The sequence below is a fragment of the Glarea lozoyensis genome (assembly GCF_000409485.1).
Source record: "Glarea lozoyensis ATCC 20868 chromosome Unknown GLAREA7, whole genome shotgun sequence".
Lineage (NCBI taxonomy): Eukaryota > Fungi > Ascomycota > Leotiomycetes > Helotiales > Helotiaceae > Glarea > Glarea lozoyensis.
Window position 1 is genome coordinate 2,022,184 of NW_007361002.1, and position 21,868 is coordinate 2,044,051.

A 21,868-nucleotide genomic window follows, 5' to 3' on the forward strand; every position below is an offset into this window, starting at 1 on the left:
TAGGAGGATGGATATAGAACAATATATAGAAGTCATTTGATAGAGTTAATGTCAGTTTTGATACATTTAATAGATTGAATGAATTCGATAGAGTTAATAAATTCCGCTGTTTCTTTACTCTTCCAATACTACCTCTTACCCATAATAGATTACTTACCTACAACTTACAACAGTACATTACATATAGAGCTTGCCTTACACTGAATTTCGACCCTTGCATAAGTCGGCTCGCTTACAGATGTGGGGCATTTCTCCAAGCGGGCCCTCTAAGGGGGAGTGGGAAGTTGCCGATTTGTGGCCAAAATCTATATAAATCGTTATAGTGAAGATAATATAGCCTAGTAAATAGAACAGTATATCTAATTACTTAAAAGATAAAGAGAACAAAGTTTGGGAACTTTAAAGACGTGGGTTGTCGAGTAATACTCTTTTAAAGTCGTGTTTTATCGTAAAAAGTCGTGTTCTTCGGCTATTATTTTGGTGAGGCCGTGGTCAAAAATCTGCCACTTCCCACTCCCCCTTAGAGCGGGCCACCTTATTCACACGTGCTTCTTTCGACATAATTTTACTCGAGTAAAGCAGCACCGAGCTTGAGTTGACACCGTCTGTTAGCATATTCTATAAGTTGGTTTCACTCGCCTGTTGCTGATCATCAGTCTTTCGTGTTTGTCTATACAGACAATCTATTTTCCCTCTCTCCGCTTATCTGCAGCCCTCACTATTTCGAATGATTTCGGCGAAAAAATGCGTAGTTCAAGCAGAGTTTCTCGAGTGCTTTAACACTTAGCACCTTTTGATTGCCAGAAAATTGATATTTCTGTAACATTCAACACTGTTTTCAATGTAATTGTATGACCAGCAAACGCGTCGACGATCAACCAATCTTAGGTCAGCAACAGCTCTGAGGCTACGTCCTCGACAGCATGCTCCGCCACAGCTATCGAAATGCAAGCCACCAGGCTTTACCTTAAGACAAGGCTCCTTCCAACAACGCTTGATATCGTGACAGCAATACGCAGCAGATTCATCCATACATCAAATGCATCACGATGGCGAATATCGAAGATGGCTTCCAAAAAGTCCTTGCCGACTTCCAGAAAAAGCTTCGGCATGAAGAACTAGCCGCATTTAAATTAACGACACTCGACGACCTCAAAATTGCGGCTCAGGGCGTGCAGGATGCGCAGAAGAAAGGCAAGACGGCTCGAAACCTCACAAGAATACAGCCATTTCTCCAAGCAATGGCACAATATCAAGGTGTTATCGAGGTTTTCTTGAACGCTTCTGATCTCCTTTGCTTTGTCTGGGGTCCCATGAAATTCATGCTCCTTGTAAGTGTTCTTTAGCACAATTAGAACCTGGTTATGTCGTACGTTTGAAACGCTGTGTACTCGTTTCGTGAAGAACGACCAGCGGCAGAGTTTTAAATCACCCTTTCTATTTTACTCCCTATTCCAAGACATACGTTATGTTGTGTTACGCCGAGACTCAAAATGGGTCTTCAAAGTTCAACCATGAGGCATGACTAAAATATCTGCAGGTTGCAAGTAATTGGGAAAAGTCATTTGATATTCTTCTCAACACCTACAAAGAATTGGCAGAGAATTTTCCACTACTCATGCAATATCGATCGATGTTCGCAAGCGAGAACAATAAACAAATGCAACAGATTCTTGTGTGGATATATGAAGATATATTGAATTTTCACCTTAAGGCTCTGAGAGTATTTACCCAACATGGTGAGGATCCTTATGGCTTTCCCTGTGCCATGACTGACATTTATAGCCTGGAAACAACTATTTAGTGCAACTTGGAAAAACTTCCAAGAAAATACTAAGCCAATCTTAAACGATCTTCTTCGGCATCGAGAACTTATCGAAAGGACGGCTAACTTGCAGCAAATTCAGGAGTCCCGCGACGCACGTCTTCTTTCTCAGGCTTCTTTCGCTGCCCTGGAGAAAGAACAAAATCATAACAAGATTCGAATGATATCAACTTGGCTATCTGCAACCGATTCTACGGAGGATCAAGATACCTTTGCTATGAAACGCCAAGATGTTCCTGGCTCAGGAAGCTGGATCTTGAAGGAGCCCAAGATCTTAGCCTGGCTGGATCCTGACAACTGTGGTACACCAGTACTTTGGTTAAACGGCAAGCCAGGAGCCGGTAGGTCTTCCTTTGCGCGGAAGATATGCTCCTACTGAAGAAGCATTATTATGTCTGATTCTTCATCTAAATATCAGTTTCTGACAAAGTGAATAGGAAAAACGATTCTCGCCTCAGTTATCATTGAAGGCGCCTCAGTCCTAGTCAAGGCTTCTTCTAAAAGTGATCATCAGACGACTATTTCAATGACATACTTTTACTGTAGAGAGAAAGACCGAGATAAGAATACTTTTGCTAGTGTAGCCAAAGCACTTTTAGCTCAATTGCTCAAACAAAATTCGGATAAGCCGGAATTCCTCGCTTATCTGTATGATGAGTGTCTAAAGAACTGCAAGCCGACGTTGAAATCCCAACAAGACTGCTCTGTTATTCTGAAGAGAACGCTTAACGCATTCCCACGGTCGTTTATCATCATAGATGGGCTAGATGAATGTGAATCGAAAGAGCGTAAGACAATAATGAAACTCTTTCTTTCGATTATCAATGAGAACAGCACAGAGCCAGGAAAACTACGTTGCTTCTTTATCAGTCAAGACCTCAACGACATCAGACTTGGTCTAAAAGATCCGGACGTTCTGCATCTGACAGAAAAGCACGTTGAACGAGATATCGAGAATTATGCAGTCTGGTACGCCTCGCAGATCGAAAACAAGCACACGGGAGTTTCTCAAGGTGTGAAAGATTACATCATTAAACTAGTATGCGAAGGCTCCGATGGCATGTTCTTATTCGCGAAACTTGTCTTGAAGAACTTGTATGCACAACCTAACTTGAAAGGTCTTTACGCCGAGCTGCGTCCAGATCTGTTTCCTAAAGGATTGGAAAAGGCGTAGGATCATTCCCCAAAGTACCAGGAACCAGACTGAGCTAATCTCCATCTACAGTTATTCTCGTATCCTCAGTAGGATTTTAGAAAACTCGGAACCAGTTCAACAGCAGACCGCGCGCAAGTTGCTTGGGTGGATCGTCAGCGTAAAACGGCCTCTTAAGTGGCAGGAGATTCAAGGGGCCTTTTCGATAGACGTTATTTCTGGACAAGTTAATTTTGAATCTCGTCGGCTAGCAGGTGATATTGGAGATATATGTGGCTCACTGGTCGAGGTCTCTTCGAGTAACAGGGTACAGCTCGTACACTCATCTGCAAGACAGTGAGTTATTGCAACCACAAAAAGAAACAGACTAACCGGTCTCGAAGTTTTCTGATACAGAGTCAGACAATTGACGAAGGTGATGAAGAAAAACAAATGTCACTTTTATGCCTGAAATATCTTTCCTTCGACAGTCTGAATCCAGATATCACAGCGGATGCCTTAAAGAAACACTTAATGGAAGGTGATTATGCCTTCCTCGAGTATGCGACTCTCCATTGGAACCATCACTTAGAATCCGCCATCAAGTCTCTTAAACCCGATGGCCTACTCCATTTGTCCGTTGCTCTAAACGATTTCATTGAATTTTATGGTCCAGAGTCGTCGATCTTTGAAGAAAAGGACAAAAAGGAGTACGAAAAAGTCCGCAAAGACTACATTCAGCGCTGCGAGGCTTTACAAACAAGCGAATGCCATGAATCACTTGTATCACTACTCAGTCACGCTAAAGTCAGTCGGCTCCTGAATGAGCAGTTAGAGGCTCTCGGTCCACCAGGTGTCTTGATCAAAAATCTTCGTTTGACTCTTGAAGAGTTCACTTCACCACAAGCCTTGGATGTGCTGGGAATACAGAAATTGCAAGAGTACTTTGGCGATAAATGGCACAAGTGCCCTCACCATTCATGCTATTACTTCCACGAGGGATTTACCCAAAAAAGCACCCTTCTTCAGCATACGAATAAACACGACCAGCCGTTTTGCTGCACAGAAGCCGGGTGCACAAGAATGTACATTGGTTGGAGCACTGAGAAAGAGTTGAAAAGTCATATGAGTCGTTACCACCCCGATCCAGATGCATTTGCTTGGAAGTTTCCACCTGTCACAAAGCTCCCGACGATATTCAAATGCGATCAATGCCCAAAACAATTCTCACGGGCGAACATTCTTAGTACGCATCGTCTGAGGGTTCATGAGCGACACGAGAAACGGGATCACGTTTGCGAGCACTGTGGAAAGGGATTTGTGAGAAATTACGAGCTGGTTCGTCATAAGACCATCCACCCGTGACAGCGGATATCTATTCTCGAAACGCGCCAAATTACATTTTTCCTTTGTTCTCATTGACTCTACCATAGTGAGAAAATTACAATATCGAAACCCGAAGACAGATTATGGATTTAACCTTTCAACAGGCTGGAAACGAATTTTGACATACCCTCATAAGGGTTGAGATTGATCTCGTTAGATTAGCCATCTGTGCAATGATTTGTGGCGTAGCTAAACTTTCTTATGTCTTCACGCGCGCGTTATTCGCAGCAATGGTCTAGGTGCGGGCTACATTCAAGGCTGTGGCGAAGTGCATGTTTTCGGAGATATCATACGCTGCGTGCGCAGCAACGCCACGTGAGGCTCCCTGAGGGACATGAGAGCCTCGATGTGTGACCCTGTCAGTCATTGTATAAACATTGCTTGGTTCCTCTTCGACGGAAATTCTCGGTGGCTTTGTTGAGGTCTTGGATTACAAGAGTTGGCTGAGACGGAATCAAATGTCTTTCCAATTCTACGGAGGTGAAACTTCAAGTGACGATTTCGACGATGATTCCGCGGTCTCAAGTTCCTCGTCGTCCCATGGAAGCGGATCCGAGACTGATATAACTCCGTTGTAAGTTCTTCTCCATCTTTTCAACAGATCATTCAATGTATTAACTACGGTCTGATAATTAGTCGAACAAGTCATAAGCGTCGACGACCTACACAGACACAATGGCTGGGCAACGACCATACGTCGCACGTGACAGAATTAGACAAGCGTTTCATGGGAGTAGCATCTATCGAGGAATTTGACCGAAGCAAGCGTCTTTTTAAAAACAGTAGAGCAAACAGTTACGATATTCAGCACCACAAGACTACACCAACTGACCCAAAGGGTAACGAAAGACCACTCAATGGCCAGACTAGTGTTGATTTCGAATCCTTCTTGAACGAAAATGCGGATTTCTTGCCCGATTCGAACTGGGAAGTTGAATTCCTCCTACACCAGGCGGAGGTTATGGCCAAAGCTGCGGCTATATCAGAACGTAGATTCTACGACGACACATTTTCAGACGATGATGAGGAACCGTGGCACCCTTATGACCCAGACTACGATCAGTACCGTGAGCTCCCGGATCTTGATGCAGTTGACAGTGGAAGTGATTTCCTAGACTGTGCATCCAAATCAATAACTGTGTGCTTTGGTATTGTAGGTCATAAATTTTCGTAAATGTCCGCAATGATGGACAAGTCGGTCATCGGATTCGAGATGATCTCACTCAGTTGTAGTACAACCTAGAAAAGACTTCTTGGACAGTCCACGCCTCCTTCAACTTTGCAGAATAAGCAAAAACTCGAGCTAACTGTCTGGAAATTAGATCCACAAAGTGGCAGTAAGAATATTGCCACAAGCGCCGTCGCCCCTGCAGAGACTACTTGAAGACCAAGGCAATCCCAATCTGCAATTATTTGAGGTCGTTCAAGAAGAGAAAAGCATGGTGTATATTCTGAAACCTCCCGGGTCAGGACTTTCAAATCCAGCTAGTAGTATTGCCGTTGTAAATACACGACATGGTAGCATTCTGTCACAGCTGACAAGTAGTTACTTTTGTTTCTTCGAGGCGTGCTCACCTGCCAAAAATTGGAGTAGTATTGCGGAAGGTACGATCGGGAAAGACACACACGAATTGATTGATCTTATCATTTATGGCCCAAATCAATCCGTCGAAGATGTTGGCAACTTTCTAAACTCTGAAAGCATTTTCTTACAAGTTCCGGACTATCAAAACTCAGCTTATGGCTACAATAATCCGCACATGCTTGACTTTGGCGAGTTGCTCAATCACAATGTCGAAGATGGCGCATCAGGTAAAAGTTTCTGTGCTCTGGGTGCTTTATTACCTGACAACAATGACATCGCAACCAACTCACAAGCACTTCTGAAGAAAAAAGTCGAGCTAGCATTCAGAAAAACTACAAGATCTGAGAATTTGAAGCGTGTCAAAATCGATTGCGGAGTAATCCGTACACCGTTGAAATCGTGAGTAGGAGAATTTTCTTTACTATGAAGTTTTGAGACGACAAGTTATTGACTTCTCATTTCTTCGGGGATGCTTAAAATAGCGTTGCCGACTTTGTGATTTGTCCCAATGTACTGGGAAGAACATACCTCAAAATTTTCATTTACTTTATCTATCTGCAGCGTGGAATCCCTGGTATTTGAAACAGTCACCTTACTAACACTTTCATCAATGAGATATCAAGAAGAGGCTCTAGATTTTATACAGCAGAGAGAGACTGGCCCTATTCCCGAAGAATATCGTCTATGGAAGTCAGTTGATGGTAGCCCTGATAGCTTGTATGTATAATCCACGAACCTTAATGATAGTAGGATGGTCATATCGCTAAAACATTCGAACAGATGTACACACACGGTCACCGGAGAGAAAGTTGCGGACGTCCCGCCTGAAACTGGAGGAGGCATTTTAGCTGGTATGTTTCCTCCTTGGTACTGATTCTTGACTCATACTAACAAGTAAGACGAAATGGGTCTAGGAAAGACTTTGACAATGCTTTCGGCTATTGCTAAGACTGTTGACGAAGCTGCCCGTTTTGCTAAGGGCAAGGATACTTTGAAGAATTCTAGTGTCGGCTCCACACTCGTACCATCGAAAGCAACTCTTGTTATTGTTCCATCTCCTTGTAAGTGGCCCATCAAGGAATGAGAAGTGAACCTGATTGGAATATAGTATTGTTGAACGAATGGGAGCAAGAGATAAAAGAGTATATTCGACATCACATATTCCTTCAGTACTTGGCTAACTTATGGGCAGACATTGCATTAGTTTCTCTAACATTATTATATATCATGGCCACGGAAGAACAGCCAACGAAAACTTGCTCGCAGATGCAGATATCGTCTTAAGCACTTACCATACACTCGCTCACGAGTCGCATGATAAAACAAGCCCTATGTGGAAAATAAATTGGTTTCGCGTTATCCTCGACGAAGGCAAGTGTTCAAAGATTTCCGTCGACAGTTACATCTGCTAACATTCGCCCCAGCTCACATTATTCGGAGAATGTCGACAAAGCTATTCAAAGCCATGAAGAAGCTTACCGCAAACTATCGCTGGTGTTTGACTGGTACACCTGTACAGAATACATTGGAAGATTTCGTTGCACTGATTTCGTTCATCGGAGCATCGCCACTCGACAACATACATCATTTTCGAAAATTCATTATTTCACCCTTAATGAAACATACGGAAAGCGGTGTGGATAACCTCCGACAGCTTCTAGATTCTATCTGTCTGCGCCGGACTAAAGAATTGCTGAACCTACCACACGTAATTGAGGATCTTCAAACCCTTACGTTTTCCGCAAGAGAGCAGCAGCACTACTCCTTGACCCGTGAGAAGTTGATTAAGCTTATCAAGCTAAACACTTTGCAGCCCAAAAGCAATAAAAAGGGATATCTGGGAGTTTTTCAATTGCAACTTCAACTTCGTCGTCTGTGCAATCATGGAACATTCCAAAAATCCACACTCGGCACCGAAGAATTCGACCCTCAACAAGCAATGGCCCATCTCAAGAAGAGCAAGCAGGCTGACTGCGAGGTATGCAATATTAAAATCACAGGCATCCAAGGAATTGAAGAGAAAAGGAGTGGCAACTTCACTGTCTGTGGTCACTTGTTATGCAGAAAGTGCGAGACAAAACTAAAGGCAGGCCTCAAGCCTGTTGAAGGAAAAGAAAATTGCTCACAATGCTCTTTATGCTCGGAGACCATATTCGGCGATTACATGGTGGAGGAAGAAAGCCTCTCAAAATCATCTAAACGTGGCACGAGACATTTGTCACCGTGGCAATATTTTGACAAAGATGGGTTCTCTACGAAGGTTTCTGCGGTGCTGGCTGATATTGAGCGGAATAGAGATGTTGATGGGAAGTGGTGAGCAGTCTTGAACCGGTTCCTAGAAACTCACTGACCCTTGTAGCATCATTTTTTCCTGCTGGACGAGATCTCTGGATCTTGTTGGCATCTTCCTGAAACACCGAAACATTCCCTTTGTCCGGATAGATGGCTCTCATTCTACCGCCGTGCGGAAATTGATACTAGCGGACTTTCAGAACAACATCGGGTACAAAATTCTGCTGATGACTACCGGAACTGGTTCGATTGGGTAAGCACACTTCCTCAGTTTTGTCACTTAGTTTGGAGACCTTTACTTACTAAAACATTACAGGCTGAACTTGACAGTCGCCAATTGCGTATACCTCCTCGAACCACAATGGAATCCGATGGTGGAAAATCAGGCAATTGCAAGAGTATTGAGGTTAGGACAGACGAGAAATGTCAGGGTGGTACGATATGTAATGAAAGAGACGATCGAAGAGGTAAGAGTATCAGATACAACCCAAGTGATTTTTCACTAACATATACTAGAAAGAGCTACGCACCCAGCAGATTGAGAAGCTTAAATATGCCAAAATGGGCTGGAAAGAGGGTAGCTAGACGTTTTGAAGGTAGTATTCTACGCAAGAATACCATACTTTGAACCCTCCGGATCTACTATTTAAAACGGTACAAATGTCAAAAGGGGACACAAAACGGATGTACGTAAGATTCAGACTCACAATTCATTACAGTCTCCTGGAAATCACCTAAATCAGCGAACCACAGAGCCAAGATTCGCAACGAGAAAAGCTGAGCTGGAGAAAGACTCGCCAAACGTTCTGTGCTCAAATCATCGCTTTTGACATCATTACATTAACGCCTACCCAAAAACATCACTAACTCCCAAACCTACAACACCAAACGTCCAGAACACACACCCAAACCCATCAACCTCACTACAAAAACAAGCCAACCCCAACCGCCAAACCCACCCCCAAACCAACCATCCACTCACCCACCCCACCCCCCTCCCAGCCTCAGCCCTAAACTCCACTCCCCCCTTCCCACTCTCACTCCCCGTGCCATTCCCATTCCCACCCCCTCTCGTCACATTCCCCGCACTCGTGCCCTCCGGCCGTCTACTCACAGTCGTGCTCGGCAACCCGACGGACTGTCCCCTTCCCCCTGCACTCCCACTCGCAGCAAGAATCCCCACCGACACAGTAGCAACCACACTCTTCTCCGTCGCCGTCGCCATCTCACTCTTTGTACTTGTTTTCGGCACGATACTAGCCGGGAGGGAGAACGTGAGGCGGGTTGCGCAGAGGTCTAGGTCTTCGCCCTGTACACGGAGCTGGTAAGTGAGTTCAGGGAAGGAAAAGGGGGGGATACGAACGTCATGACAACAAAATCCTTCTACAGCAGCGCAGTAGTCACCTGCGTGGCAGTATCCAAAGTCGAGGGGACAGCATGTCTTTCATTTTCATCAGCTCAATCCAAACTTTCTTTCACTCTCTTTTTTTGATGTAAAAGATTGAAGGGAATGGTACCTCTCCTTTACTAGGATCATAACAAAAATGACTTTCCTTCGGGTCGCCGCAGACGATAAAACCGCCTCCATATGTGGCCTCGCAGGTTTCGTAGAAGCGTTTGGGTGTGCCGGAGTTGGAATTTGTGAAGGAGAGGTGGAGGGGGGAGTGGGAGGTTTTGGAGGGAGAGGCGAGAGTTAGTGGGAGGAGAGTGAGGGGGAGGAGGATGAGGTGGTGAGATTTCATTGTGTGATATGAATGAGTTGAATTGAATGGAGGAGGCTATGAGATTGACTCGTTTGAATGAAGAGGGTTTTTTTGGAAGGTCGTTTGAACGTATTGATGAGGTGGAGGGGTGGAGAGGTATATATGTCCAATTGAGGAGAGGATTATTCGAAATTTTTCTTTTTTAATTGGAGGGTTGTGAAGAATGTATGTTATATCACTCCCTTTTCGTGAGTATCTTGGTATTACCAAGGGACTAGGTAAACTATCAATGTCTAGGAATAAGCGAGAGATCTAAGGAGGTGGAAATCGATAAGTACCCCTTTATCGGATAAAGATCCTTGCTTCGGTTTGCAAGAAAATCCCTAACCTTACTACATTTCTTCCGAATTTTATAGCTGACAGTAAGTATGTGTGCAGAGGCGAAGGTGCTAAGAAACTTCGTGTCCGACGCTAGTCATCAACTCACTGTGTAAAATATTAAGCGAGAAGAAAAGGGGGCACCGAAGATAGCTTCTCGATCAAGAAACGAGATTTGTCAAGGATGATGTGTAAAATTAGAGGTCATGCGGCAGAGTATTCTTCAAAGTGTTGAAATTGAATTTTACTTAATCAAAAGGTATTCTTCTCAATCCATCACCTCCACCCATACGCTTCTTCAACTCCTGCGCAGCAGCGACACTACTCGGAACTTTGATACCACAGCAGTCGCCCCAGCTATTCATCTGATGTACGTGCTTCATTCCATCTTTCATTACAACCACTTCTCCACCCTCGGTCTCTTCGTCTTCGCTTGGTATGCCAAACTCCTCTTCTTTATTCATGCCATCAACTGCTGGGATGAGAGATCCGAAAAGAAAGTGCTGCATGACCGGAAGCTTTTTGAGGACCTCAGCAACGAACATACGTCTCATTCCTGCTTCTACTTTGGACCAGGACTTTGCCGAGGATATATCGTCCAGCATTGGACTATGCCATCTCAAACCCTCTACATTTTTCACACTGTTGACAAAGTTCACTTGTCCAAGATATAGGTAATCCTTCCCATACTCCTCCAATGTAAGACTTTGATGGATTGATAATGGTCGTATGAATGGATGGTGTAATAGTTGAGAAGAGCCAAACAGGAAAGGTAAGAATTGGTAATCATCCAGACCCCAAACGCCGTGTGAGCCTGCTGGTTCGAGGTAGTAAGACGATTGAATTAGTCGCATAAGTATAAGGTAACGTGTAAAAACTCGCAATACGAGCGGTCTGAAGTCGGATGGTGTGATAATTCGCAGCTGGTACAGGCACAACAACCATAACATAAAATTGAGCTCATGTCCAGAGCCATAATCAATCCGCGTCCGGTTACCAAACGACTGTAGAAAATATGTAGACACTTCTTCTATCGCCCCATCGCTCTTTATGCCAAGCTCTGTATGCCATGCTGAATGTTCTTTCGCTGCTAGGTCTAGGAAGTCTCGGAATCCTTTATTTCCAAACCTTGAATCTCCTTGATCTTCCGGTGGGCTTCTATTGACGGTATCTTCGACGTTGTCAAGTATCTTGAGAATCTGCTTTACCGCAGGACTGAGATCGCCATCTCGAACTGCAGAAACTGGTGTATCGACGACAGAGTCGGTCAGACCGAATACAAATGCCAGGAGGAGTTTGTAGGTCGGCGAGGAGAGGAAGAGATCATGGTCGTGCGGAGAGAGTATTCGACGTGAAGGCTTTTCGAAGGTGATTGTTGATGGTTCTGGAGGGGATGGTAGATTTGGAGTCTCAGGGACTGGGAGAGGATTTGCAGGAGGGGCCTGGCGACGACGAGGCTCTAACTTTGGAAGACGATCTCGAAGATTCGGGATAGCAGGGGACTGGTTTGGTAGCCCTTGAGCTTTCGGTTCAGTAATAGACGGCATCGGGAATTTTTGTCAGCTATTGACTGAACTGTGTGTTGGAGTTGTGGTGAACGAGAGCAGATCCTATGCGGCGGATAGCAGCTGGGCCATGGAGGGGTGGTGGATCTTCCCGCTCCGAGCAGACGCGAACGCGCTCATGACGCTAAACCTCCCGTACTAGCGGGGCTGTCGAAGCTTCGACAGGGCGCAAACAAAAATTATTATTGACTTCAAGCAACAGCTTCACAAGCGCACCACCACCGCGCTCACCACTCTCGATATTCTCCCAACGTCAATTGTCAAGTCATCACCACCATGGCGATGTCAACAGAGCCTTCGGCCTCGTTGTCACACCTTCACAGCGCAGATGGATCTGCCACCTTCTCGCAGAACGGATACACAGTCATTGGCGCAGTCAATGGTCCTATTGAAGTCCAACGTCGCGACGAACTCCCAGAGGAAGCAGCAGTCGATATTGTCGTACGACCAGCAGCTGGTGTGGGTGGTATGTTTCTAATATTGCTTTCATATTCCTGTCGTCATTGAAGCTCCTTCCGACTCTGACGTTGGCTGTTTTAGGTACACGGGAGAGGCACCTCGAATCGATCCTACAATCGACGCTGCGCCAAATCATCCTCACCCACAACTTCCCCAGAACGTTGATCCAGATCACATTACAGATCACAAAGACACCGAAGAATGAGGCAGCGGCGTCTAAAGTCGTGCAGGCAAGCTCGGTTAGAGAGAAATATATGTATTGTATTTGAAATGGTTGGGCTAATTCTGTCTGTAGCATTTGGCGGTCTTGCCCGTTCTCCTTCAGACTGCTCTTCTAACACTACTTTCTGCATCTTTGCCTCTATCAATGGTTCTGACGTCCACTCTCATTGCAATCAGCGCAGATGATAATTCAGCATCCCTCATTCAGAACCCAAATCTGACTGAATATGAAAATGCGAAATCCATCCACGTATTAGCATTTACCTCGCAAGGAGACTTGTTACTTGCAGAATCCCAGGGATCTTTTGATTTGAAGGATTGGGATAAAGTATACGAAACAGCCAAAAAGGTCTGCTTATCTACGCAGGACGACGCTGATATGCAGGGTGGTGCATCATTGGAAGAAAAGACAGGAAGTATGCTCGGGTTCGTTAAATCTGTCATGGAAGAGAAAGTTGCACAGGATCTGCATTGGCACCGTTGAGGAAACCATGTCTCCAAGTCGACTCAAATGCTCCTTCAAAAACAAGATTTGATCTGCGCAAAGGTTGTTCAAACCTCACTGTCGTACAGCATATCTCCATCGACCCTACTGGCCACAAGTTTCAACTTGAAATCCCGCGGGTGGCGGCGGTGATGTGCAATGCACAGCGTGAGACGGTGCTTCAATCACAGAAGCTAGACGGTTACTTTTGAGCTTCCTTCAAGGGGATCAGAAAGTCGAAGGCCTCATTGCCAAGAATACCAGAACACCTAGCACCATATGCAGAATTGACAGTCGACGACTTAGTGAAAGCTACGAAAGGGCCGGGCCGCGAGGATACAGAGAGCCGGAGATGTTGTCTACAGTACAAATTTAGAACTGAAGAAATTGAAAAGTACCGATGTTACAGATGCGATCTTAGCGAGTAGTTGTTTGAGGTGGTGTATGAAACATTGTGGGCTCTCTGGGGTCCCACCCAATTCAGTCGTACGAAGGGAACAACCCCACGGTCTGACTGCATTATTCTGGAGGGTCTCTATGAATTGAAAGTTGCATTACCACGATTGGTCCACCGTTCTAACCAAAGATTTGTACAGTTGCACGTATGCAATTCGTGTACGCCTCCCCCCGTGCTTTGCATTATCATCGGACGACAAGATCCCATCGCGGCGAGCCTCAGGAGTGCAGATGTATGATCCTCCGGAAATCTGGCTGCAAAAGGACCATGTCTCCAAACAGATGTGACCCGTCAACGGCAGAGTGGTCCACGCCCAGCATGCCAAACAATCAATCCCAGCTCCGGCTGGCTGTCACGGAAGATATGCCATGCAACTGGTGCGAAAGTCACTGCGCAGTGGATTCCCGCTGGGGAGATACTTGCCCAGAGCGCGTGGTGGCCCTCCAGTGCGGCCCGTGATGCTGTCGACACGACGATAATCCTCCTCACATTCGCAGGCGAGTTTGGTCGACCTGGGCTGGTCAGGACGGCCAAGCATCGTCGTCTCATCGTGGTATCGTGGAGGCCAGTCGAGGGTTTGGTCGGTACCGGTATAATAAGGAAAGGTCTACTCCAAGTTTCTGTTCGCGCTTCCTGTCCTTGCCAGTCTCCTCGACCCAAGCGCCAGTATCACATCCACAGCTCTGAGAGCTTGTGCCTTTGCCATTTTGCTCTTACGCTTTTGATCTTCTTTACGTTTTCAGATTGTTATCATTGGTTTTCCCCGCACCATTTCTGCAGCAGATAGAATTTAGACCGGGCGTCTTTCGTTTCTTCGGCATCTTGATACCCTCATTCGTGGCCACTCACCAGGTCATCACATCGACATATCAAAACCAACGTCCTTTAACAAGGCCACTTTGGTAACCTGCAGCTTACTTGTCCACTTTTGGTCTTTTAATAGTCTTTCTGTAAGTCCATCACCATCTCGCCCACCTTCGCATGCAAGGTGATCACTCTCCTACCACGAGACTCGGTTCTATATCTGCTACCTGTATACCTATTCCCACTGTGCCACAGATAGAGTGATGAGGGATATTGCCATGATTCAAGCATCATTGGAGTTGCAAAGACTAACGGTACTTCCAGACTAGTTCTCTGACTATTGCGCCTGCTCCAGCCGATTTCACTAAACAGCCACATCTGGTCGTCTACAGACACCACAGCCAACGTCATTATTTACCCTGCTCAAGACGTGCAGTTACACCATCAAACGCCCAACCCCATCACACCAACAGTTCCAGCTCAGGCTCGTTCACCTGACTCTCAGGGTCCCAGTCTCCTCGAACGCCCCCTGAAGCAACCCCACCAACCCCCGAACAATCGCTAACGCCGGCGTATCACCGCTCCCCGCGATAACCGACCTCCGCGCCGAAACCAACACCCGTGGACCCCTCGCGCCCCTCAAGCGACTTCCTCGTCTACTGTACCAGGAAAAATGTCAGACCTTCGCTCTCCAACAGCCACGGCCACCTCGATCCACCCGGCTCTGACACCAACCCTCACTACCCATTCCCTTACTAAGCCCGCAAGCAATTCACCTGCCAGTCTCCGATCTCCACCTCCGACCTTGACTTCCATAAATGAAGCTGCATCCCCCGAGCCAGCTGCTGCCCAGCAATCATCACAACCAGATGGAGTGACCGGAACTCCGAGCATTGGAGAGGCTCTCCAGAAAACGACTTCGCCAACCATCAACAATGCTTCATCAAACGGCCTCCTCTCACCTTCGACAGGTCTGAAACCGGGGACCGACTCGACATCCTTACCCTCATCACCCGCGTTCGCGCCCAAACTGGCACACAACTTCCACGGCCATAAGAAGAACGCCCTGTCGGTGGAGTCAATCCCAAGACAAACTATTATGAAAGCATTGGCATCTGCAAAGAGAGATCACAACCCACATAACCTGTCTCTAGCCTCTTCTCTGAACGGAATGGTCGCCTCAAGCATGGAGAATAGACCGGCAACGGCTACGTCGCAGAAGCTCTCTGCAGCTCTATCAGATCTCGCTGGCCGAAATGGTGGTTCACCAAACGACGCTCGGTTTGCCTCTTTACAATCACCATGCTTCTACCATGAGCGTTTCGATGACGCGGTGAATATTGATAGAGTTTTGGAGGAGATCCAGGCGGATGGATTTATGTCGCATTCCCGTCTTATGCAGACCGCAACTGGAGTTAGGGAAGTATCGAAACAACTTCAACGTCGGCCAATCAAGAGGGCCGTACGAAATGTCATGATTGTCACCAAAGCCAGGGACAATCAATTGGTCAACTTGACCAAAGATCTTGCAGTATGGCTCATGAGCACTCCACGATATGGATCTGATCTTGGCGTCAATGTATATGTGGATGCAAAGCTCCGAAATTCGAAACGTTTTGGTGCAGCTGCATTATTGGACGTCCAACCCAGATTTCAACATCTCTTGAAATATTGGTCACCGGATCTTTGCTGGAGTCAACCGGAGAAATTCGACTTGGTCCTCACTCTTGGGGGTGATGGAACCGTGCTTTTTACATCTTGGCTGTTTCAACGTATTGTTCCTCCGATTTTGTCCTTTTCCCTCGGAAGTTTGGGTTTCTTGACAAATTTCGAGTATGATCGATTCAAGGAGCACCTAGATAAGGTTATGGGAGATGAGGGAATGCGTGTTAATCTTCGTATGCGATTCACCTGTACCGTCTACCGTGATGGACGTGGAGAGGATTTGGAAGAAGGAGAGCAATTCGAAGTTCTCAACGAGCTCGTCATTGACCGTGGACCTTCACCATACGTCTCCAACCTTGAGCTCTATGGAGATAATGAGCTTCTCACTGTCGTCCAAGCTGACGGCTGTATCTTCTCCACACCTACAGGATCCACCGCATACTCATTATCAGCTGGTGGTTCGCTAGTACATCCAGATATTCCCGCCATCCTTCTTACACCTATCTGCCCTCACACCCTATCCTTCCGACCAATGGTGCTTTCAGACACCATGCTTCTTCGCGTCTCTATCCCTCGCAGTTCCCGTGCCACAGCATATTGTTCCTTTGACGGTAAAGGACGTGTTGAGCTCAAGCAAGGTGATTGCGTCACCATCGCCGCCTCACAATATCCCTTCCCAACCGTCACTCGAACCGGCACCGATTGGTTCAACAGTGTCTCTCAAACCCTCCGCTGGAATACCCGCGCAGCCATGCAAAAGGGCTGGGACGGCGCGGAAGAAAATAAGGAAGAAGAAGTCGAGTGGGACATCGATACCGACTCGGCTTGTTATGGAAGTGAAGATAATAGCATCAGCGCTAGTCCCTTACGACGACAGATGAGCATGCTTGGCTTGTAGAAAAAGTTTTAGACACACCGATTCCTTTTGTTTTTACGAAATTCTTATAGAAGCGTTTTTCCAGGACTTGGATTAATGGATGGCGGCATTGTTTCGGTGCATATTACTGGTGCCTTTTATGGCGACCTTACAGAACTGGGTTCTTGAACTGAAACTACCTTTTTCGCATATTTAGATGGGGTGTGAATGAGGATGAATATACCTTATGACTTTTTTTTGACATTGATGGGTTGATTTGAGTGACGTGATTGGTGATTATGAAACGCGAAATGTGATTATTATGTGTTAGATGTCCAGCCTGAATGGTTCAAGCGGGGAAGTAAGGTCTTAAATTACTAGCTCTCAAGATCGGAACGGAGTATCTAGGGACAACACCAATTCCATCCTGTAGAGTAACACAAACTGAAAATAACTCGAGGTTTGCTTTGGCAAAAGACAAATGATGGGAACCTGGAGTCAGCATTCCTCTTTCTTTCACCTCTTCCCCTACAAGTTCCGATGTATTCTTTCTCTCTTCTTACGAATCCACTCCTCTCGTTGGTCTATTCACCAACTTGCCTATCCAGTCATCATGAAATTGCGACTAGAAACCCGGGCTCTGCGATGTGATTTAACAATATAGCGCGCGTGATCATAGAGGTAACGAAGGGTTATCAGGACACTGGTATGGATCGCACGTGTCTCGCGGATATAGATGTGCTGGTTGGTGAGCTGGACATCGGTTTGAGCTTGGAGGGGGCTTTGGCTGGCGGGTGTGTTGACTCTTGAGGTCAGTCTTGCACATCTGGTAACCAAGGTATATACCAAGAGCCTTATTTGGTAGGTACCAAGGTATACCTTACCAAATGTGCAACACTGGTTGAGGTTTGTTGAGGGCGTAGATGAGGTGTGTGAAAAATGGAGTTTTAAGCGGTTGGATTGGGTTGGTGGGTTTATGTTTGGGAGTAGTTGGGGCTACTTTGAGTCCTTCTGGGTTTGGGTTATGAGGGGTTGAGGGGTTGTGGGATGAGAGATGAGCGGGGAGATGGGGCTTGAGGGGTTAAGAAAAGCGTGAGTGCTCAAGTAGTTAAAAGGAGTCTATTCTAGGTTGGGAAATTTATTCGTCTCATAGAGTAACTATTGTTTTCCTCCAAGTCTACTTTCTAGCGTCAAGAGTACATCCTCCCTACCTTCGCTCTAAGCGGCCGACTGTTACTCCCTAGTACCTACGGCACTATTCCATCCTTACGCCCTTTTTTTACGGACGTCAACTCGATGATCTGAACTCGTTTAACTTGTGAGAGGAGACGTACCAGCATCATCTGCAACCCAACTCGCGTCTTTCACATTGACGGAATGCTTATATGCTATTGAGCTGTGCGTACAATTTCAACAGGGGAACTACATTTTCAGGTGGTCCTTCCAGATGCGAAAGATAATTTGTCTGGGTGGGAGATTCATGGTTTGGGATTTCGGTTTCAGGATTATTAAGATCACTTTGTTCGAATTAGATGTTCGATCTGCTAGTACACACAATCATTCCTACACAACTTGAACATCCCATTGTAGTTACACCATTAAAGGTTCGTGTAGCTCTATGCTTCTTGCATATGGGCAAAAACAAAGTTTACAACTTGTGTGTGTGGATTCGTCGTACGCGACGGGGCGTCGTTGTGTTGAGGACTGAGATTGTCAAGGGGTTGAAGATTGGGAAATGTGAGGACATGGAATCTAGAACGTGATTAGCAAGATGGATCATTGACGTGCTATGCAAGCGTGTTGACAGGTGGAATGGAAGCTATTATGGAAAGGCGTATGTGTGGTTAGCTATACCTATAACTCAGGCTCAGCAACAACCTGCAAATGTTATACGAGGGAAAGAGAAATTTCTACTTCCCCGAAGCTATGACCGAGGATTGTTGAAACACTAAACCTCACTAAGGCAGTAATTAAAATTTAAAAGGATGGTCAAATCTAAGCCGTCAACTCAAGAAATCTCAATTACAAATGTCGAACCTAACTATATCCTGAACCGAATACTTCTCTTTCAAATACCGTACATTAACTTCCTTCCTTATCCCAGCTCTTAAACTCATCACCTTACATTCCTCCTCGACCATTCTGCCTTAACACATCCTCTTTCCCTCCTCCCTTCTCCTCCCTTACCATTGTCCTCTCTTACCATTCTCCTCTCCTCTTACCATTCTCCTCTCCTCTTACCATTCTCCTCTCCTCTTACCATTCTCACCCCTTCTCACCCCTTCTTCCCCTCTCAACACATCACACCCCCTACCCCCTCGGCGGCGCACCACACCCCAAATCAAACCAAACATTCGGCACGTACCGATTCACACTATCGAGACTCTGCGCGACGCTTCCACCATAAAGATCGCATCTGGGCGCGTCGGTGCCCTCTTCGGGGTAGAAGGTGTAGGATTCGCAGCCCATGTCGATGCCGAAGACGGACTTCAAATCACCATTTCATCAGCACGTGAGCTCGGGGGTGGAGGGAAGGGTTGATGGGGGGAGGACTTACGGTACAATACCTCCAACACTTCCACACGTCCAGTCGTCCAGACGTTTCGTTCTCCACGAACCCCGCGAGGAAGTAATCGCCCACGGGCAGACCGTGCAGTCCACAATGCAACGCCTTCGGGTTCGCCGTCGCGCCTGGTGGCGTGCCTGACACAATCGTCGTCGCTACTACGCTCGTGGATGGATGAAGCTCCGAGGACGCGCCTGTAGCGACTGTAGCCGGGAGCACGGAGGTGAGAGGGAGCGGCGTGATGATAGTTGTATGTGAAGTTGTGGAGGTGGTCGTTGAAGAGGTTGTTGTCGTTTGGGACGTGGAGTTGAACGGGAGTGTGATGGTGCTTGTGACATTATTCGTGATGGTGATCACACTCGTCGAGGTACTTGGCGCGGAACAGCCTGTGATTGAAGCAGTAGAGGACGCATGTGTGATGCTCGACGTGTTGGTCGTCGGTTTGATGCTGCTATATGAGATAGTGAGTTTATGGCCTTTGGCTTTGCGGTTTCGCGTTTTGATGCCGGGGAGGGGGGTGGCGAGGGAGGTGTTGAAGGTTGAGGGTGCTGTGGAGAGGGAGAGGGAGCTTGTAGAGATTGAGAGGGAGGTCAGAGAAGATGTAGTGCATGGTGTTGTTGTGCTTGAAGTTGTGGTTACGACTGGGACGTCGTTGTGGTCGTGATAGCGTTGGAGACGATGAGCTGGAGCTTCCTGTTATGTATTAGCCATGAAATCTGAATCTTGTGAGATACTTACTTGTTTTGCGAGGACTGAGGTGGCTAAGAGAGCTGCTGCTCCGACGATTTTGGTGAGTTGCATTGTGAGTATGTCGAGTATTTTTAATGAGAGTGGTGATGATAATCCAACAATTGAGAGTGAAGAGACTTGATTTTAAATACAAAGAAATTGAACTTACTTTATGTCTACCATCCCAGGGTTGTTGTTTTTCATCCCAGGGCATCTTTGGAAAATAACTGCCCTTGATGATTTATCAACGCCAAATGCGAAGGGAGACGTTGTTCCAGGGGAGGCGAGACATAAAAACACAGCGCAAGGAGAAAACTCACACACCCTTCAGAATTCTTTATCGAATTTAATCTCATTTCATCAGCAAAAGCTGATCCTTTCTCATGTACAGTTTCAGAAGTCAAATAACCCCCTTTCGCATATTGCTTGCCTCCCTTCCAATTACTCCTTTCACGAATGCCAAATTGCTTAAATGAATGATCGCAAAAACCATGCAGAGGGGTATCGTACAATAACCTTGACAGCAAGGAAAACATATATCGAGTCCGCCGCCATATTTCTCTTCTGATGTTCGCCAGACAAGTTGCTGCGTGTGTTTGCAACAAGTCTCCAAATCTGCCCTCGTAATAGGGATCTTCAACACACCATTCGAAGCTGGTAACCAGCAATTCAACCATTGAAATGGGATATAACTCCAGCTACCGCTCCTACGACAAATCTTTTCCGACTCAATCTTCCCAGATTGTGTCTAGATTCAAATCACCTCTTCTCTCTGCTCCACAAACACTCCATCGTTTCCGCTTGTCTCTACCAAAACCAGCACCCAGAGTTCTACCACGTGTACCAGAACCATCCATTCCCTTGTCCTTGCTGTCTTCTCCGCTATCTGCTGCATCTGCATCCGCTTTCAATTGTGCAATTCTCTCTGCTTCCAAAGCTTCTTCTTCCGCATCTGGCGAATCCGGAATAGTTTCCAAACTGGAAATACTAGGACTTCGAGATCTGATAGACGTAGGCGTAGATGGGACGGAAGAGGAAGTGTAGGAGCCAGGATAATTAAACGCATTGTAATTTGTACTTCCTAGCAGAGCTTCGTTGAACTTTGGAGATTGATATGATGGGGAGGAATTGATAGAGGATGGTGTTGTAGGAGCCGTACTATAAGCCGAAGCATTCTGTTGCGCAAGATGTCGTAGAGGAGAGGCAGGTCGACGGGCTCGAGTATAACTTGCAGAACTGGGAAGACCTAAAATAGGAGACACACTTCGTTCCATAGGTCTAGGTGTATGATCGGGTGACTCAGAACCTCCAGTTTCACTGATGTCTCTCAAATTTCTCGTTGGAAACCCAGGAAATACTTCATCTGCCGGTTTTCTAGGCGTGCGAACTCGATTTGGTGACCCAAGAGGACTCGACGGACGTTGAGGTGAAATCAGAAGCTGCCCTGCCGCATTGAATCCAGGTAAACTCTGAGCTCTCGACATTGGGGGCGCAAGTGCACTTGTCGATGACTTTGACCGTAAGTGACCGCGAGCGTATGGCGAGGTATTTCGTGATCGATAAGGTAGGGCAGAAGACATCTGGGGAGAACGTGGTGATGAGGGTATAGGATCCGTCACTCTTCGTAACGTGGGAGGTCTCTTGTTTGACTCTCGATCGTTGCTTCGATATTCGTAGAGAGACGATTCTTGGAGTCTCAGACTTGGGACTGGCGAAGCCCGAAATTGCTCCATGCCTTCTGTTTCTGGTACCGGCTCCAT

The 21,868-nt window shown here is 46.3% G+C and overlaps 7 protein-coding genes across 7 annotated transcripts; 4 read left to right on the forward strand and 3 right to left on the reverse strand.

The window, feature by feature from the left end:
• Positions 1-1,049: 1,049 nt before the first annotated feature.
• GLAREA_01833 (C2H2 and C2HC zinc finger) lies at positions 1,050-4,322 on the forward strand (the record flags this gene model as incomplete). The annotated part of the gene is made up of 6 exons (XM_008089049.1): positions 1,050-1,331; positions 1,541-1,739; positions 1,786-2,166; positions 2,263-2,995; positions 3,051-3,314; positions 3,362-4,322. The coding sequence occupies 6 exons, from the start codon at positions 1,050-1,052 to the stop codon at positions 4,320-4,322; spliced, it is 2,820 nt and encodes a 939-aa protein (XP_008087240.1).
• Positions 4,323-4,801: 479 nt separating this feature from the next.
• Positions 4,802-8,805, forward strand: GLAREA_01834 (P-loop containing nucleoside triphosphate hydrolase; the record flags this gene model as incomplete). Its single annotated transcript, XM_008089050.1, has 12 exons — positions 4,802-4,917; positions 4,980-5,496; positions 5,666-6,327; positions 6,544-6,645; positions 6,709-6,779; positions 6,828-6,989; positions 7,037-7,070; positions 7,121-7,305; positions 7,353-8,241; positions 8,288-8,473; positions 8,537-8,687; positions 8,737-8,805. 12 exons carry the CDS (start codon positions 4,802-4,804, stop codon positions 8,803-8,805), a joined length of 3,144 nt encoding a protein of 1,047 aa, XP_008087241.1.
• A 1,744-nt stretch (positions 8,806-10,549) lies between these two features.
• On the reverse strand, positions 10,550-11,848 carry GLAREA_01835 (PTPA-like protein; the record flags this gene model as incomplete). The annotated part of the gene is made up of 1 exon (XM_008089051.1): positions 10,550-11,848. One exon carries the CDS (start codon positions 11,846-11,848, stop codon positions 10,550-10,552), a length of 1,299 nt encoding a protein of 432 aa, XP_008087242.1.
• Positions 11,849-12,142: 294 nt separating this feature from the next.
• GLAREA_01836 (Ribosomal protein S5 2-like protein) lies at positions 12,143-13,031 on the forward strand (the record flags this gene model as incomplete). Its single annotated transcript, XM_008089052.1, has 3 exons — positions 12,143-12,332; positions 12,407-12,564; positions 12,621-13,031. 3 exons carry the CDS (start codon positions 12,143-12,145, stop codon positions 13,029-13,031), a joined length of 759 nt encoding a protein of 252 aa, XP_008087243.1.
• Positions 13,032-14,965: 1,934 nt separating this feature from the next.
• On the forward strand, positions 14,966-16,855 carry GLAREA_01837 (NAD kinase; the record flags this gene model as incomplete). The annotated part of the gene is made up of 1 exon (XM_008089053.1): positions 14,966-16,855. One exon carries the CDS (start codon positions 14,966-14,968, stop codon positions 16,853-16,855), a length of 1,890 nt encoding a protein of 629 aa, XP_008087244.1.
• A 1,574-nt stretch (positions 16,856-18,429) lies between these two features.
• GLAREA_01838 (uncharacterized protein) lies at positions 18,430-20,180 on the reverse strand (the record flags this gene model as incomplete). The annotated part of the gene is made up of 4 exons (XM_008089054.1): positions 18,430-18,565; positions 19,179-19,300; positions 19,371-20,072; positions 20,118-20,180. 4 exons carry the CDS (start codon positions 20,178-20,180, stop codon positions 18,430-18,432), a joined length of 1,023 nt encoding a protein of 340 aa, XP_008087245.1.
• A 656-nt stretch (positions 20,181-20,836) lies between these two features.
• Positions 20,837-21,868, reverse strand: GLAREA_01839 (uncharacterized protein; the record flags this gene model as incomplete). The annotated part of the gene is made up of 1 exon (XM_008089055.1): positions 20,837-21,868. One exon carries the CDS (start codon positions 21,866-21,868, stop codon positions 20,837-20,839), a length of 1,032 nt encoding a protein of 343 aa, XP_008087246.1.